Below are 19,582 nucleotides of genomic sequence, written 5' to 3'. Positions count from 1 at the left end.
TCCAGATTGAATGAAATATTTAAGGTAGTTTCTATGTATATAAGTCAGTGTTGGTGGATTGTTTAAATAGATTTAAATGATAGAAATACATTTTAAACAAACAACTGACTGTATGTATAATCAGTAGATTATGTGAGTACTTATGAAGATCTTCACCATTTATGATAGCAGGCAGCGTCGTCTTTATTTCACTTGCCACACATTGTCTTTAATGCATAGATCCCAGGGCTGTAGTCAAGACCACCTTTGTTGAGTCCAAGACAAATTGATAGACAAAGCCAAGGTCAAAGGTTCAAGAAGTCTAAATAAAAACCAAGATCAAGGCAAGATTAAGGACTCCCTTGGTTGGTTTCCGTCATAATTTCTCTAACAGAGACATTTGACAGTCAACTATACGCCTGCAAACTCACTTTGGCCAGTGGATTTAAATAGGCAAAAGCACATCACCAGTTCTTGAATAGGGAGCATATAGAGCACGGTTATTAATCTGTAAATCTGAAAAGAAAATAAGAGAACATTCGATGCCATTTACAGTATGTAAACCCTTTTCTAATTTGGGTAACACATTCTGAGGAAAATGCTCATTTGAGTTCAATTCACTTTATTGACACGTGGGAAATTATATTTGCAACTCAGTATGAAAGCAACACATAATAAAACAACACACAATTTATAAAAGCCAAAGAACAATAAATACTTTATTTTAAAGTGAAATTGCAGTTTTAATGCCAAGTTGTTTTTTGTGCAAATGAAGCATATTTATTGCACATACTAAAAAAATGTATTATATGTTTATAATTAATGCTATCTGCCACCTTCCACATACAATTTCCACAATTGCTAGTGCCACTGTGATTGGCAGCAGAGACAGAGCATGCCATCCGTGTCACCCAGAAAGCACTGCCAATTTTTAAATCTTATATTATAAACCTTTTTTTTTTTATTAATTCCAATATCTCAAATTCGCGCACGGTGGCTTAGTGGTTAGCACGTTCGCCTCACACCTCCAGGGTCGGGGGTTCGATTCCCACCGTGGCCCTGTGTGTGCGGAGTTTGCATGTTCTCCCCGTGCTGCAGGGGTTTCCTCCTGGTACTCCGGTTTCCTCCCCCAGTCCAAAGACATGCATGGTAGGCTGATTGGCATGTCTAAAGTGTCCGTAATGTATGAATGTGTGTGTGAATGTGAGTGTGCCCTGTGATGGATTGGCACCCTGTCCAGGGTGTACCCCGCCTTGTGCCCGATGCTCCCTGGGATAGGCTCCAGGTTTCCCCGTGACCCTGAAAAGGATAAAGCAGTATAGAAGATGGATGGATGGATGGAATATCTCAAATTCAATTCTGGAGTTTTGCTTATTTTTCCAGAATATGGCTGTGAAGCCGAAGAGGAGGAAGTTTTTTAGCGCGCAGTGTTTGTCATCCCACAAGCAAGCCATGATTTCATCAGCCTCTGAACGATGTCTTCTTCCCGTGTAGAGACAGCCGGGAGAGAAAAGCAGGACTTGGGCATGTGTGCTATTGTCATTACCATGAAGGAACATTCATGCGTCATTGAACTTGTTCAACTCTTGCAGCATCTGAGACAGTAGGTCTGAGGGTGTGTGTGTGTGTGTGACGTGGGAAACACATGACTGAAGATTTTGTGTACTTGGACTATTAGACACATGCTAATCCAGCAGATGTGCTTGACTGAAATTACTTATGGGGAAACTGATTAACAAACCATACACATGCTAAGAGGAAACCCAATGAACTGGTGAGCATCTAGTTATGTCAGCGATGCAGCTTTAAAATCCGCCAGTGTAGCATTTAGGAATTAAACCCACTCAGGTGATGTTTGTATGACCAGTTATGGATTTTATTACCATCCTCATTTTATTCACATTTCTGAATAATATAATAGTTGTTTCTGATGTGTCCAGTTTGACAGCAGTCATTTTTAAAAATGCTCGAAAGTGGATGGATTTATTTTTGTGTTGTTTTAGCTGGCCCTCATGTTAGCATGTGAGTGCACATACAGTATGTATAAATATGTATAAATGTACATAGTGTCTATTGATGTAACGTCACTTGCTTCATTTCAACGAAAATGTAATGTTTCCTTTTTAATTCTTAATGACATACATTGATGTAATGTATTATGCATCACTGTGTTTGTTACTGTGATATTCTGCTGTTTTGTTTTTTACTGTTAGCTTTGAAACCCTTTAGATCACTATTAAATTTCATAAGAAAAACCTCACAGGGCTCAGTGATGAACAGCTGGTAGCCTGAACACATTCCTAGGTGTAATTAAATTTACAATTTCCATGTGGGAAAAAAAAAAAACCACTGTGTATTCACCCACTTGTTAAGATTTTATTATTCATGTATAAAAGAAAAAACAAACCTATAATGGAATATTTGTTACAGTAACAAGTTCAGTTCCTCATTATTATGTTTGATATTTGATGATGTGGCGGCTATTTTCTTTTCTCTTCCAAATCCTTTTGTTTGTCTTAAGCATTTCAGACGTCATATAAAGAGTCTTTTTGTTCTACATGAGCCATAGTCCGTTTTATGACGGCTGCCTTTTAATGCTGGTCTCGCATTTCTCGGTTCTTCATCTGGAAGACACGCAACCGCTGACAAATCTGTCAGTGTGTAACGTGAGATCACCCACAGACCCTCAGGTGTGCACGTGCATGAGTGTGTGCGTTTGTGAAAGGGCAGCAGATGGCGAGCACTCTGTTCTCCTTGTGATATCACCGTCAGCTCGCATCACTTGCTTCATGAGTCACATTCGCAGTCCCTTAGACTTCCATACATCATTCCCATTTTATTATCAGGGTGTACACCTGGGGGCCCGAAACAAAGAGCTCATCTCGTGAAAATACACCTGGTAAGTGTTGCAAAACACATTGATTTCTCTTTTAATCGCTAGGTTCAAATTAGCTCCATGAATATGGATAAGGTAAAAGTATTCTTATATTGCATATACAGAATACTGAAAGTTTGTGTTCTTTGTGTTTTGTCCAGGTGTCGTCTATCTCTCTGGTGCTGGAGTATGTAGCATTATGATGGTGTAAACCCTTTCATTCCCTCATAGTGCAGGTGCTCATGGAGTAGATGCAGTCAATCCGCCTGTCTCCAAGCATGAGACCGCTGGTAATATGACACTCTAATGGTTTGGCGCTGCAGCACTGCTGCCTGCCAATCATGTCTGATTTTATTTGTTAGCAGATGCTGACTCTTTCACACTTCAACTGTATCAAGTTTTTCAAAGACTGGGTTAAACAACACAGCACGTTCTGCTCCGCTTCCCCTCCCTCTGACTGACTGAAGACCAGGCTCCGGTTTCGACCCATAATTCCCATGCAACACTCTAAGCAAGGTCATCTCAGTCACTTCACTAACTTTAAGTCTTGGATCAGGGGATTCTTCCTAATTAATAGACCTAATTGATTTACTTGGTTGTGTCGTTTCAATGTCAGAATGTAGTTGAGTATATGAGCAAGTTAGCTTTTCATATTATACATAAAGTATATTTTTTCACAAGGAAAAATTGTATCTTTTGTTTTGGAAATGTTTATAACAACAAAAGGCCATTTTGATTATACCAATAGCATCAGCGTGAGCAAATCTCTCCACATAACAGACCTCATCGTTTTTTTAGTAAAGTTGTGTGTAAATATTTGCCAAACTGAACTAAATATTTCTGCCAGATTTGCAAAAGTTTCGGAAAAGCTGATTGTGTGTGTATGCCGATTACCCGTAAAGTGCAAAGCGTGTTCCCCGACACAGCTCATTTGAATTTAATGACGCTCACAAAAGCGCACTGAAGGCTGGAAATATGAAAGAAAAGCCAGAAATGTAGAAGTACCAGTTATTTCAATTCTATGCTAAAAATATTTAGCAGTGTGGCAGCACCTGAAAAGGTCAAACTCTAGAGACAAATTAGAGAAAAGATGATTTAGGTGTGAATTAAGGAAGGTGTAAAAAAAAAAAAAATAATGGTTTGACATGAAAATGGAGAGGAAAAAAAGATCTACACTGTACCCAGGTGATCATATGAATGTCAGACAGGGAAACCGTATTTTACGATCTGAAGTCGATCAGTTACATTAAGTAGTCTTCTTATGCTTAAATTTACACGCTCAGGAGCACGAGTAGGATATGAACGTTTTTCCGAAAGGAAGGGATTTTCATGAAAACCAAATTTCTTGTGTAAGTGCTCCTACTAGATAAATGAGGCCATTGTCTCTATCATTACCTATTCATGCATTATGAGTGTCATACAGTAGAGCAAGGATTCTCTTTTGAGTCTGGTTCCTCTGAAGTTTTCCTCTTCATGTCATCTCAGGGAGGTTGTCCTTGTCACTGTCACCTTTAGCTTGCTGATTAGGGAGGTACAGTCCCCTCTGAAACTATTAGAACGGCAAGGCCAAATTCATATGTTTGTGCTATTCACCAAAGACAATTGGGTTTGAGATCAAAAGAGGGATATGAGAGGAGAGTTTAGGATTTCAGCTGTTATTTCCTGGTATTTACATCTAGATTTGTTAAACAACATGAAACAGAGAACCTTTTGTATCAGACCACCCAATTTTGAGGTGAGCAAAAGTATAGTCTTGAAGTAAATGAAAGGAAATAACATTTAAAAATTCACTTTTAAATGGTGTTTGAATGTAAATGGGTGTCGACAGAGTGTGTACACAGCCATCCTATAATGGTAAAAATCCACCCACTCCTTTTTTTTATATTCCCAATAAATCATAAACAGGGTCTCAAAATGAGCCGTTTTCATTTTCGCCCTAACGTGACGTCATGTTGGATTAAGCCCCGCCCAGTGACTCTGCCCTATTTGCATAGCTCCTTCCCTGAGTGAGCTGCACACAGTCCACAGTGTTCCCCCACCATGAGCCGCTACATTGATAAGAAGAAGGTCTCAGCTTCGTAAGTTGTTTGTTCTGTTGTTGGCTGTAAGAAGGAAATGTCCCCCCTCCCCCCCACACCAAAAACAAAAATTTAATTATTTTACACCACACTATTTTTGTGAATGAGGGTCAGTACAAGGTAGGATTTGCTAAAAACTTGATTCTCAAGCATGGATCAGCAACAACTGTTCATGATCTAGCTTCATATCCAGAAGAAGTAAGTATCGCACTTTATATTTTGTGAATGTTTACAAATCGCTTTTCCGAATGAGCTTGTTAGCAAATTAGCAAATTTATCCGCTAATGCGGCTAAATTTACCATTGTGTCTGATTGTATTCATGGAGACCAGAGCTATGTCCTCATTTTTATTATTATTTTTTATTTGGCAGTGTGTTTTGGATCCTTGCTGCATGATGAAGTTCCTCCTGATTAATTTGGATGCATTTCTCTGTAAATTGGCAGACAAAATGTTCCTGTAAACTGCTGAATTAATTCTGCTGCTGCTGCGATTATGAGTTCCATCATCATTAAAGATTAGTGAACCTGTACCAGAAGCAGCGGTGCAAGCCCAAGCCATGACACTACCTCCACCATGTTTCACAGATGAGCTTGTATGTTTTGGATCATGAGCAGATCCTTTCTTTCTCCACACTTTGGCCTTTCCATCACTTTGGTAGAGGTTAATCTTGGTTACAGAACTTTTGTGGCTCGTCTCTGTATTTCTTTGCAAATTCCAGTCTGGCTTTCTGATTCGTACTGCCGATGAGGGGTGTGCATCTTGTGGTATGGCCTCTTTATTTCTGCTCTCAGTCTTCTTTGAATGGTGGATTGTGATACCTTCACCCCTGCCCTGTGGAGGTTGTTGGTGATGTAACTGACTGTTGTTTTTGGGTTTTTCTTCGCAGCTCTCACAGTGTTTCTGTCATCAGCTGTTGTTGTTTTCCTTGGTCAACCCATTCGGTGTCTATTGCTCAGTACACCAGTGGTTTCTTTCTTTATCAGGACATTCCAAATTGTTGTATGGGTTATGCCTAATGTTTGTGCAATGGCTTGATTGATTTTCGCTCTTTTCTCAGTTTCAAAATGGCTTGCTTTTCTCCCTTAGACAGCTCTCTGTTCTTCATGTTGGCTTATCCTTTTCAACAACAAATGCAGTCTTTTCAGGTGAAACTGAAGGCTTAAACCAAGAGTAGATGTTCAGAGCCATTTATTGATTAAACAATCAATCTAACAGGTCACACCTGGGTAACAAGAAACACCTGTCAGTTACATGTTCCAATATTTTTGCTTGTCTACAAATCGGGTGGTCTGATACAAAATGTCATGTGTTCCATGTCGTTTAATTAACACATCTACATATAAATACCAGGAAATAAAAACTCTCTAAACTCTAAACTCTCTTCTCATATTCATCTTTTGATCTCAAATCCAAATCTATCAAGAAGAGAGGTCATCATTACATTATAGACCACATCCAGACCAGATCCTCCATCAAAATTTTGCCCTATGACACACCGGATGGGATAATGAGGCTATGAAACAAAAACAAATAAAGCTTGGAAAGAAGCAGCACAGGTTATTGGTGCCTCTGGTGAATGTTTGGAGCTAGTACAGTTAGCTTGCTTTGTTAATTTGCAAATCCACAGCATGGTGCACTGCCACAATAGACAAAAGTATGAGTTACACATCCACAAGAGACAAACTACAAGCGACACGGGCGACTTGTCACTTGCTAGTGTGAGCGCAGGGTTATTGTGAGGTCAGCTCCAACTTCTTTCTCACTTGGCCACATTGCATAAAGGCATCTGCCAAATGAATAAATGTAATCTGCCCTGATTCTACACACATACATAGCCGTACACATGGAAGATTTATCGGTGACTAGCTTTGTGACAAGCATTTGGCTGCTTTGTGGCAATTTTTTTTTTGTAACACTTCTCAATACCAGCACACACTGAAACTTCAGTTGTTGCGCTCTCTTTCTTTTACACAACTGTCTTGTGCTTGCAGCGCTGTCACTGTCAACTTCTTTAACAGCTACATGCTTGGATTGTATTCTTCCTCACGTCATCACTTTGGATAAAAGCACCTGCCAAATGAATGAATGTAAATATAACATATTAAACCTCACAGCTGCTGTGATTCCACACACATGCACAGTCCTTCACACAGAGAAATGATTGGTGCATAGCTTCGTGACAATATTTCGTAGCATTCCCGAATACCAGCACCTATCCCAACCTGTGAATTCAGTTACAGCTCACTCTCTTCTTCACACAACTGTGTGTTTTTTTCACTTGTGTTCGTTAAATTGGTGGAAATTATATCTCGCAGCACTGTCACTGTCCACTCTTTTAACAGCGACATGCTTGGATGGTATTCTTCCTCATTTGGTCACTTTGGATAAAAGCATCTGCCGAATGAATAAATGTAAATATAAACACACTAAACCTCACGGCTGCTTTGATTCCACACGCGTTCACATGGAGAGTTTGTTGGACTCTTCACTGTCTGTTCAGCATATGGAGTTTTCTCTAGATCTCTCTAGGGATTAGGCGGTTTCTTGCTGTGTGTTCAATGCTACCTCAACAGTAAGATCTGTTTGGATGCAGAACATACACACCACCTAATGCACACAATGTCTGTGGACATGTAACACACAGGTGAGAAGAAGGGATGTGCATAACGAAAGGCAAAGCGTAGCGGATTCATTAAGAGATGAGCATCGGGAGGGTTGTGAAGCAGCTCGCTGGGGCTCCATCTGAATGATCTATTGGAATGCCGACAGAGCCTCTGAGAAGGGTAGACTCTCACTACCCACAACCCCCTCTGTCCCTGAGCCATCTGCTGCTGCGCCGTTCCCTCTGCCACCTCTCTCCTGTCTCCAATACGAGCGCTCTTGTGACAGGCGGTACCCGCATGCAGTGGAAAGCTGGCATGTGCACGTACGCTGATCTGACATTCTTTCCACTCCAGAGTTTTTTTGCGAGGTGTTTGAAGGGGCTTCTATGTATAAATATGGAGGCAGTGTATATTTATAGGGATTGTAAATTGAACTCATTTTCTACATGATTGTATAGCCTGGCACTGATGATGATGATGCTGTTTAAATGTCTATTTTTATCCTAGCTCATGATGTTCCAGGGTATTTAAATCTCCCTCTCTCTCTCTCTCTCTCTCTCTCTCTCTCTCACTCTCTCTCTCTCTCTGTAATGTGGGCATGGCCTATAAGAATGTTCCAATCTTGAGTAATTATCCAGCTATAATTCCATGAGAAATGACCCACTTTCTTAACCTAGCTGTCTGTGGCCTACAGGCAGTGCCATCATGCCCATCATAAACACCCACACCTGAAAGATTTACTACACATGTTCCCTTCTTCAGTCCTCTCAGATGTTCTCCTCAAACAGAGAGCAGCATGTATACACTGTATTTGTGATGGACGCAACCAAACACATGCTTATGTTCTTCCGATTGTAAATTGCCATAGATCTTGTGAAGATCTACGTTGGATCTTGTGCGCAAAAAAAGAAAACAGTCGAAACAGCTGTTATCCAGCTGTTATAACCAGGAAATGTTTTTAAATCGGTCACACCCAGCTTGAACTTCTTTTTTTGTGTGTGTTGTAGGTGTGTTATTGTTTCATTCGGTTGGAGTTGAGATAAACCCTGATATCAGTGTTTGTGGAAAACGATAACTCTCACCTACGTAGGCGTTCTCCATGCAAGAATGAGCGAGAGCGTATGTTTTAATACGTTACTAGTTTGCTTTATGGAACAGTCTCAACATGTACAACACTGCACCAGCTGTTCTTCTTGCATATGTCAATCTGCAGAGAATATGACTCAGAGAGCAAGAGAAAGACAGAGGGTAATGTAGAAGAGACGGGAGTGAGATGCTGCAGACAGATTTATTCAGACCACACAAAATGGAAGCGTTGATGCTGTGATAAATGGCCACCTAAAATCTCATCGACACATCAACACGGTATGGAGCTGCATGAAGTCTTCTCTGTCTGGAGCCATTTTACAGCAACAGCGCAGTACAAAAACTGGTACATCCAGCACTATAAAGGGTTCCATGATTGATCCTTTTACTACGTTTGTTTGTTTTCTTTTGTTTAGTTTTTCTAAACCACATTCCAGAAAGTTGGAAAGTGGGTGTATACTGGATCAAGGTCACTATCAAAAACATAATTAAAGAGGAGTACAAGTTATTGGGAAAGATTTATGTGTTGCTGCCTCAGAAAACCCTTCACACTGAGGATTTTTTTGTAATGTGTAATGTTTTGAAAACATTATTTTGCAATATCTGAAACAGAAGTAAAGCTACAGTATTCATTGCCTACAGCTATGGTGTTATCTTTGCAGAAAGCTTAGGCATTTACATCCAGATCGTGCATTTTTCCAGAGCACCTTACATTTATCTAATTTATACAGCTGAGCAGTTGAGGGTTAAGGGCCTTGCTCAAGGGCTCAAGGCCTTGTTGATGAGAGAGGTCAACGGCGCATGGCCTGACTGGTTCAAGCTGACAGAAAGGCTACAGTAACTCAGATAACCACTCTGTACAATTGTGGTGAGCAGAAAAACATCTCCGAATATACAAGACATTGAACCTTGAGGCAGATGGGCTACAACAGCAGAAGATCACAATGGGTTCCACTTCTGTCAGCCAAGAACAGAAAGCCAACCAACACTGGACATTTGAAGAATGGAAAAATGTTGCCTGGTCTCATGAATCTTGATTTCTGCTGAGGCACACATAATTCGGCACCAACAGCGTGAATCCATGGACCCAACGTGCCTTGTGTCAACAGTCCAGGCTGGTGGAGGTGGTGTAATGTCGTGGGGAATGTTTTCTTGGCACACTTTGGGCCCATTACTACCAATCAATCATCTCTTGAATGCCACATCCTATTTGAGTATTGTTGCTGACCATGTGCATCCCTTCATGGCCACAATTGACCCATCTCCTAATGGCTACTTCCAGCAGGATAATGCACCATGTCACAAAGCAAATGTCTCAAACTGGTTTCATGAACATGACAGTGAGTTCAGTGTTCTTCAGTGGCCTTCCCAGTCACCAGATATGAATCCAATAGAACACCTTTGGGATGTGGTAGAACCGGAGAGTCACAGCATGAAAGTGCACCTAAAAATCTGCAGGAATTGTGTGATGCAATCATGTCAACATGGACCACAATCTCAAAGGAATGTTTCCAACATCTTGTGGAATCCATGTCATGAAGAATTGAGGTTGTTTTGAGAGCAAAGGGAGGCCCTACCCTGTATTAGTATAGTGTTCCTAATGTGTTTGGCGAGTGTATATTTGTTTTCATAAATCAAAGGTGTCAAAGTATGTTGTAGGCAGAAATCCCTGAAAGTCCCTAAAAAAGGAACACTGTTGTACAGTTCTACATACTATCTTAAAGGATGGACAATTTTAACAATTCCATTACCATAGCATACTGTTATGTACAATTATTTACTCGGAGTCTCGGATGACGCTGTAGCTGAATTCTAGAAAATATTGGCACCCTTGGTAAATTTGAGCAAAGAAGGCTGGGAAAATTTGTCTTTTATTGTTTAACCTTTTGAACTTTTGTTAAAAAAAATTAACAAAATACTCTGCTCTCATGGAGATCAAATAATTTTAAACACAACACAGGTTTATGAAAAAATATATCTTTGTTAAATATGTGTGCCACAATTATTGGCACCCTTTTAGTCAATACTTTGTGCTTCCTCCCTTTGCCAAGATAACAGCTCTGAGTCTTCTCCAGTAATGCCTGATGAGGTTGGAGAATACATGGCAAGGAATCTGAGACCGTTCATCCATACAGAATCTCTCCAGATCCTTCAAACACTGGTGGACTCTCCTCTTCGGTTCACCCCACAGGTTTTCTATGGGTTTCAAGTCAGGGGACTGGGATGACCATGGCATTGATTTTGTGGTCAGTAAACCATTTTTGTGTTGATTTTGATGTATGTTTTGGATCATTGTCCTGCTAGAAGATCCAACTATGGGCCACTTTAAGCTTTCTGGCAGAGGCAGTCAGGTTTTTATTTAATATCTGTTGATATTTGATAGAGTCTGTGATGCCATGTATCCTAACAAAATGACCAATCAGAGCAGAGTATGCTCTCTGAAAGGAGGAGTGAAATGAATCCTTTAGAACAGATCATTGAATGAGTCGTTTTTGACACTGGGGAAAAAAGGTAACGCTGCAATTTAAATTATGAGCACATTAAAGTGTTTTTTGATCTTGGATGCATGTAAATCTATTGTATGAGACCTTTAAAACAAACTTTGGCACGTTTCAAAACCATAATGGGTGCATTTTAAGGGTTACTCTAAAAATTCACTACATATAGACTATTGCATAAGTCAAGTGTGATAGGCTCTCGATTTGTTTTTATTTGAGGCTATGTCCTTCCCCACCAAAATCTGTGGTCAGGAGCCATTGATAGGGATATGCATTATTGCATACTGTCCTAGTGTTCTTTAGGGGGTGGGGACCTGGTGGCACTCTGTGAGGAGACAATGCTGGAAGATGCCATATCGAGAGGCACAATCGAACCATCCATGCAACATCCGTTTCTGTGGAAAACATCCATGTGGCACTACTTCCTGTCTGTGTTTACAGTGCCAGACACACTTGATTTAACCTCCAATTACATTTTTTTTGTCAGACAGTCAGAGCCAGTTGTGTTTCTCCTATTCAAGTGTGCAGTTCCTTTGACCTTGTCAGACTGAGGTGCTTGGGAAAATAAAATAAATCGTACGGTGTGAAAATATCTCTGAAAAAAACGCTGTAAAGCCAACAGGTCAGAGATAGACAGGTCAGGGTGCATCAAAGCTCATTCTAGTGTTGGCTTAACACTCTCAGCCTCTTGATTGCGTAGAGCCAACATGTGTCTTGCTCAATTTAGGACATGTCAATAAATCAATGGTTAGGAAGGCTAAGGTGTCTGCTGCTGTCTGAGGAGCAGTGGCTGAGGATGTTGGACTGTGTGTGTGTGTGTGTGTGTGTGTGTGTGTGCGCGCTCTGTGTACCATTTGCAGGTCTCTGAGCTCTCTGTGCTAGTCATTTGTTAGTTTTCCTCAGACAGGTAAACATAGGCATTCGAGATGCCTGCTCAAATAGTCAAATAATCATTTTATTGAAGGAAGGTCTGCTGTGTAATGCTGCACATGACATGATCATCGGGATTTCAGGCTGATCTGTCAGTGAGGTTGGAAGAAGACCCTGCCTAGGCACACGCACACGGCCATGCACATGTTCTAGTGCGAGTGCAGATCCGTATACATAGAAGTCTGCAGCATGTTTAAATCTGAATGGGAAAGTGAGATACTTTTTCCTTAAAAGCAAACATTTTCAACCAGAGACACTAATGAGAAACATTTCATTTTAAAGGCTATGCAAGGCACATAAGCTTCCAGCTAGGTTTGATAAAGCACTGTCTGAAATATTTGGGCTTTAAAAAAAAATGATCCAGAATGTTCTGGTGAAGGCTAATTTCCACGAAACTTGTATGATAATTTGAAAACGTAGTCAGTTGAATGAGTTTAATATTTTTATATGCACTGGCAATTGAATGCAATCAAACAGGAACAGACTGTGAAAAAACAAAGACCTTACTCTTTTACACACAGTAAATGCAACCACCCACCCACCTACACACACACACACACAAAAAAAACACACACACTTACACACACACATACACACACACAAGGGAATCAAATGCTGATAGATGATTATAAGTGTGGGCCATAAGGGTGCCATTTTTACCTGTCAGGGGACCTTTTAGACGTGATTACACATGATTAATACCTTTCTCCATCATAGCTATTCATTACCCTCCTCTCTGTCCCTGAGGAGCCCGATCACACTGGAACAAATCACTCATGGCCTATTTCAATTTTGGTCTCAGCAAAAGGCATCCGTAACGGCCCCCGTATGCTGCGATTTAATGACTTTTATGTCTGTCCGCTCAAATATGTTGTGATGAGTGCAAATAGCCCTTTTGTGACGGTTCATTCTGCCGTGTTTCGCCACGGCTCGGCTTTTTCACGCTCAGATGATGAGCACAGTCTGATAGCCATAAAGCCGAGACAGTGGACTGTGGCAGCAGATGGCCGCTTTGAGCATGTCGGGTTTGTGCATTTCTGTAAGACTGCAATTTAAAGCTGCTCCCAAACACAGAAAGGACAAAACATGTCAATCATAGATTGCATTGATTACACTAGAGTTTGTGTTTGGGACTGGGGAAAGCCTGTCAGAGACTTTTTTCTTTTGTTTTATATCAGACCTTTGGATTTATCCTACATTTCATTTTAGGATATGGTTATAGTTATAGTGAAGTATGTGAGAAGTACAACATTAAAGAGGCACGCTGTTAAAGGAAAATCCATCCATCCATCCATCCATCCATTTTCTGTACCGCGTATCCTTGGAAGGGTCACGGGGAGCCTGGAGCCTAACTCAGGGCACAAGGTGGGGGACACCCTGGGTGGGGTGCCAACACATCGCAGGGAACAATTGCAACCCCCAACTCTGGAGGTGTGAGGAAAACGTGCTAACCACTGAGCCACCGTGCCCCGTTAAACAAAAATAATCAATGTAATCAGGGTTAGAATTACGGGGGTCTCAGTGATTTGAACAAAAATAGCCTTTTTCATTATTCCCATGACTGTATTTCATATAATCGTTCTCAATCACTGTTTCAGATGACAGCAACAATATCATCCCAAAAGGAGTTCAGATCCAGTGGCATTTCACTGGGTGCAATCAACTGACATGACTATCACTGATAGAATTCTTAAATCTGTAATCTGGGCTAGAAGCAATCAGGCCCAGCCTCACAACTTTACACTTTTCTGTTTATTGTTGGGGGTTGCGATTGTTCCCTGTTGGCGCTGTTGTGCTTGGTTCCACAAAAATTGACAATAACCTTAATAGTTTCAGCAAATAATCTGATGGGGATGCCAAAAATCAAACTTTATGTTGATTTATAACCAACACTGTCTGGCTGGTGTATTCTTACAATATGGCAGATTACAGTCCAATAGGTGCTCAGAGATAAATCATTAGTCTCTGTGGTAGACCAGGCTCTGTATACTAGAGAAAAAAAACAAATGAGCTGAACCACCATCACCCAACAGGACATGGAGGTGTGTCTACTTACCTGTCAATCATATTTTGTGCACATGGCTTTAGTGGAAAACTGCTAACCTCAGCATAACTTGAGTTATGCCAAAATCGCTAACTAATGCATCTAAATAATAAACAACTGCAGCACATGTACTCTTTCCCAGTTATGCAAGTGGCTCACTACTATCTGCCAGCTCCTGGCCTGTGCTGTCCCTCCCTGCAGGCTCAGAGCTCAAGGCTGGGTTTGCAGTCTGGAGGGGAGTTGAAAATCTAAGGGCAGAACTTGGATCCAGGTCCCCCTGAGCAATGAGGAGTGCTATAAAGCTGCATCTTACCTGCAGTGCAAGGGAGAATCAATGTTTGGTGTTCTGGAGCATTCAGGTGTGTGTCTACATTATGCCAAGAATAAAGGACTTCAGCCATGACAAAGAAACAATTGTTGCTGCTCATCAATCTAGGAAGGGTTACAAGGCCATCTGCAAACAATGTGAAATTTACCATTCTACAGTGAGGAGTATTGTTTACAAATGGAGAGCCTTCAAGACAGCTGTCAATCTTCCCAGGAGTGGGCGTCCCAGCAAATTCACTCCAAGGTCAAACCATTTAATGCTCAGAGATATAAAGAAAAACCCAAGAGCTACGTCATGTGACCTACAGGCCTCTGAAAGCACATTACATGTTTATGTTCATGACAGCATCTGAACAAGTCTGGCTTTCACAGAAGGGTGACTAGTAAAAAGCTCCTTCTCTCCAAAAAGAATATGGCAGCACAACTTAGGTTTGCAAAATTGCATCTGAACAAAACACAAACATTCTGAAACAATATCCTTTGGACTGATAAGGCCAATGTGGAGATGCAAGCACACCATCATATCAACATCTGAATGGCTAAAGAAGAAAAGGTAAATGGCACACTTATATAGTGCTTTTATCCAAAGCACTTTACACTGTGTCTCATTCACCCATACCAATAGTAGCAGAGTGGCCATGCAAACTGCTAACTTGCCATCAGGAGCAACTTGGGGTTCAGTGTCTTGCCCAAGGACACTTCGGCATGTGGAGTCACGTGGGCCAGGAATCAAACCACCAACCCTACGATTAGTGGGCAACCCGCTCTACCAACTGAGCCACAGCCACCCAGTCAAGGTCAAAGTGTTGGAAGTCAAAATCCAGACCACAACCCCATTGAGATGCTGTTGTGGGATCTTAAGAGAGCTGTGCATAAACGAATTTCCTTCAACATCAATGAACTGATGCAATGTTGTACAGAAGAGTGGGCCAAAATTTATCTAAAAATATGTGAGAGATTTACTTCAAGTTATTGTTGCTAAATGTGGTTCTACATGTTACTGAATTATAGGGTGTACTTATTTTGTCCCACCTGGTTTCTGAATGAAAGGAAAAATTACTACATTGAAATTGGTTGTGGTTCTTTTTTTATTGTCATTACCTGAGGTTATTTGTGTGTTTATAGAAGTTGGTGAGGACCACACAATTGTTATTTAGGCCCTGGTAAATTAAACATAGAATTGAAAGAGGGTGTACCTTCTTTTTTCCCATGACTACACCCTGGCTTCAGCATAATTTTTTCACGTCAGTGGAAACCGACATCCATTATCCACCTACAGGCTCTCATTTTTATTTCCAGTACTGAGCAAATTCCATTCCATATGCAGTGAGAATGACCTCTCCCTAGATAAATGCTAGGTAACACAGAGAGAAATTGGTACTCACTTAAACATCCTACTAATAAAAGAGTGGCTGAAATGATAAATTAAAATAATTCCAAACTTCGCAATCCTCCAAGATGATATTGTAACTGCGTCCCTTTAAAAAAAAAAAAAAAAAAACAACCTCCACTCACATCTCCTACAGATCTGACAAAAACATCAAAAACATGCTTGTCAGGAGTGAATTAAGTAATCACCCTAATAAATACGGTGATACTTACGCATTCAACCCCTCAAGATGTTCCAAAACATGTATTAACACAGCCACTAAAATCACAGGCCTTAAATGATCCGTTTTGTCAATCACGTCTCTTGCATAATCTCAGGAGTTATTTATTGTCTTTCCTTGAAGATCAGTTGTACAATGGAGAAGCCAAGAGGAGATCGTTTTGTGGTGCACCTTCACACCATCAGAATGAAGGATTTGAGCAAGACAGCTCACCAACAATGGGCATTAATGATTACTCCATTTGCATTGTTTGCTGTTTTGTTTCCCTGAAAACTTTGTATAATACACTGAACTGTATATGTAAGGAGTAAAACACAGTGGGGTGCGCTATTACAGGAAATTGACAAAGGAAAATGACAATTGTGTGGTGTGATATAGCCCAACACGAAGTGTCGATTACTTTCTTATAGCATTATGTCCCAAAGTGTTTTATTTCCAATACTAACAATTTCTTATATATTGGAAATTTTATTAATTTATAGTTATGTGGAATGGCCACAAAATAAGTTATTCTCTAGTCTCGTTATTATATTATGTTTAAGAGGGTGAAACCTTTGTAGTTTTCACACTAAACCTAGCTGTGTTTGCAGTCTTTGTCCAGCCCTTGACTTGTTTTCTCATGCAAGTTGCTTGTGGACAGTGTGTGGGGGTTGCTGATTGTTTTCTTGTCTTTCAGGACAAAAAGTCCTGTCACTATTGGACATCACTCAGACTTCTATGCCAGAGGCTGCCACTGCTCTAATTGAATTCATTAATGGATTAAGGGGCCTGGACAGGAACACCCCCCGAGGCAGGTGGCTCCACGCTAGTTTCTTTGTCACTTGATCCTGTGGAGGAGGACAAGCTACAACGGAGTCCGTATTCCCTCCCCAGAGCTTCTGGGCATTTGGTTGCCTTGCTCAGTGTCTGGCTCTCTTGATCTTCATCATTTAGCTCCATGGCAACACCATGTGGGGCCCATCATACTCTGTCCAAATTGTCCAAGCAACAAGAAGGTCATGACCTTGCTTGAACTTTGTCTTTGGGCTCTCTGTTGACATGAAGTTGGGTAATAAAAATCAGATCACTTGCCTTTATGAAGTGCAGGTGGAGAGACACGCTGCTTAATCAAAGGAGCGCACATCAGGGAGTAGGGAGTAGAGGGCTTGGAGAGGGCTGGACAAGACAGATGGACACAATCAGAAAGAGAGCGAGACCTAGACTATATACTCAGATGTGCCCTGGACTGAAACCAAATAAATAGAGATAATTGATAATGTGTATTTAACTACAGTGCTGTGAAAAAGTATTTCCTGATTTCTTGTTTTTGTGTATATCTCATACAAAATAGTTTTAGATCTTCACATGAAATACAACATAAAACAAAGGCAACCTGAGTGTCACGTAATGGAGTCTGAGACGGAAGCAAGTGCAGGTATGGCAGTTTAATTAAAAAAAAAGTCCAAAGGATTAGGCAGAAATCAAGGTACAAGGCTGGCTAGGGTCAAACGATCAGGCAAACAGGCAAAACTAGGCAGGGCAGCGGATCAAGGTCAACAGAATAAACAAAGGTCAATGATCAGAAAAGCAAACACAATAAAAGGCTTGGACATACAACAGAGACTAGGCAACTGAACATAATGTGTCACAAAGTCATAGTATTAGAACAGTCTCTTATATACTGTGGTTGTGAGTGTGTGTGAGATTGGATGCAGGTGTGTGTGATTAGAATGAGTGTGAGTGTTGTGTGTGTGTGTTCTGGGAATTGCAGTCCATGGTGGCCATGTTTGTAGGCCGCAGTGCAGTACGGGAGATGTAGTCACTGGTTTGTGACTACAAACCCCCCAACCTCCATCTCCCCAATAGATCTCCCATCTCTATCTCCCTCCCCCGGCAGTCCTAGCCCTTTGGGCAAAATGTTCACACAGCCCCTCAGGTTCCAATGCAGGCATTGTCCAACAAGTAGCAAGTTTCTCAAGGAACAGACATGAGGCTGGGGCTGGTTTGCCAGGGTCATTAGGCAAAATCCAGGCTTTCTAAGTTGCATCGTCTGCTTTAGACGGGGGCTTGACTTGGTGGGCCGTCTCGTCTGCCTTTCTTGAGTGTGGGGTGACTTCCTCAGTGGAGCACGAAGGCAGAGCGACGTCCTCAGCGGAGCAGGAAGGCAGAGCAACATCCTCAGCGGAGCAGGAAGGTAGAGCGATGTCCTTAGTGGCGCAGGAAGTCAGAGTGACGTCCTCAGTGGCATGGGAAAATATATAGAACCCTGGCATAGTGGCATCTACGGCAGAGTAGGAAAGCAAAGCGGAGCTCTTGGCTGCAACGGGAGGCGGAGAAACTTCCTCAGTACAACAGGGTGGCTGAGTGGCATCCTCGGCTGTTTAGGGATGCTGAGCAGCATCCTCACTCACGCAGAGAGTCTGAGCGTCGTTCTCCATCGACTTTGCAGGGTGAACTTTGTTGGCTGTATCAGCAGACTCAGGTGTACGTAGAGCTTGGTTGGCTGTGTCTTCAGTCTCAGGCATGAAGAGAACTCGGTTGGTCATGACGTCTGATTCAGGCATGAGTAGGATTTGGCTGTCCGTGTCAGCAGAGTCAGGCATGAGCAGAACTTGGTTGTCCTTGTCCGCAGACTCGGGCGTGAGCAGAACTTGGTTGTTCATGTCAGCAGACTCCGGTGTCAGTATCACATAGTTGGTCATGACGTCAGCTTCAGGCATAAGGAGAACTTGGATTGCCATGTTAACAGACTCTGGTGTGAGAATAACTTGGTTGGTCGTAACGTCGGTCTCAGACTGGAACGTGGCGTGGAAGGTCACATCATCGATCTCAGACTGGAACGTTACATGAGAGGTCACCTCGTTGACCTTTAGCTGGAACTTGGCGTGGGAGATTACCTCTTCGACCTTTAACTGGAACTTGGCGTGGGGGGTCGTCTCGTCAACCTTTAGCTGGAACTTGGCGTGGTGGGTCACCTCATCGACCTCAGACAGGAACGTGTCTTGGGAGGCCATTTCTTCAACCTCAGACAGTATCTTGGCGTGAGAGGCCGCCTCTTCGACCTCAGACAGAAACTGGACTTAAGAGGCCCTCTTTTCGACCTCGGACAGGAACGTAGCTTGAGAAGTTGCCTCTTCGACCTCGGACAGGAACTTGGCATGAGAGTTCGCCTCTTCGACCTTGGACAGGAACTTGGCTTGCGAGGTCATCTCTTCGACCTCGGCCAGGAACATGGCTTGGGAGGTTGCCACGTTGACCTCTGGCTGGGGCTCTGCAGCGGAAACCACCTCGTGGATCTCAGGTTGTACCTCGGGATCAGAGGTCACCACGTTGACCTCTGGCTGGAGCTCTGTATATGAGACCACCTCATGGGTCTCTGCGGAGGAGGTCACCACGTTGACCTCCAGCTGGAGCTCGGCAGGTGAGACAACCTTGTGGGTCTCGAGCTGGAGCTCTGGAGATGAGGTCACCATGTTGATCCCTGGCTGGAGCTCTGCAGGTGAGACCGGCAGGAGCTCTAGAGCCGAGGTCGCCACGTAGACCTCCGGCTGGAGATCTGGGGAGGAGGTCAC

At 42.1% G+C, this 19,582-nt stretch overlaps 1 protein-coding gene across 2 annotated transcripts in view; it reads left to right on the top strand.

Annotated features, from left to right (window-relative positions):
• brf1b (BRF1 RNA polymerase III transcription initiation factor subunit b) overlaps window positions 1–2,517 on the top strand; it is a 68,966-nt gene extending 66,449 nt beyond the window's left edge. For both annotated transcript variants that reach the window (XM_053613873.1, XM_053613874.1), the window contains exon 19: window positions 1,363–2,517. In XM_053613873.1, the coding sequence (XP_053469848.1) occupies window positions 1,363–1,400 (38 nt within the window). In that variant the 3' untranslated portion in view covers window positions 1,401–2,517. The remainder of the gene's footprint in view (window positions 1–1,362) is intronic.
• The last annotated feature ends 17,065 nt before the right edge of the window (window positions 2,518–19,582 follow it).

Source organism: Ictalurus furcatus, chromosome 25 (assembly GCF_023375685.1).
Source record: "Ictalurus furcatus strain D&B chromosome 25, Billie_1.0, whole genome shotgun sequence".
Lineage (NCBI taxonomy): Eukaryota > Metazoa > Chordata > Actinopteri > Siluriformes > Ictaluridae > Ictalurus > Ictalurus furcatus.
Note: the sequence above shows the minus strand (reverse complement) of the source record. Positions and strands in the feature narration are given on the sequence as shown.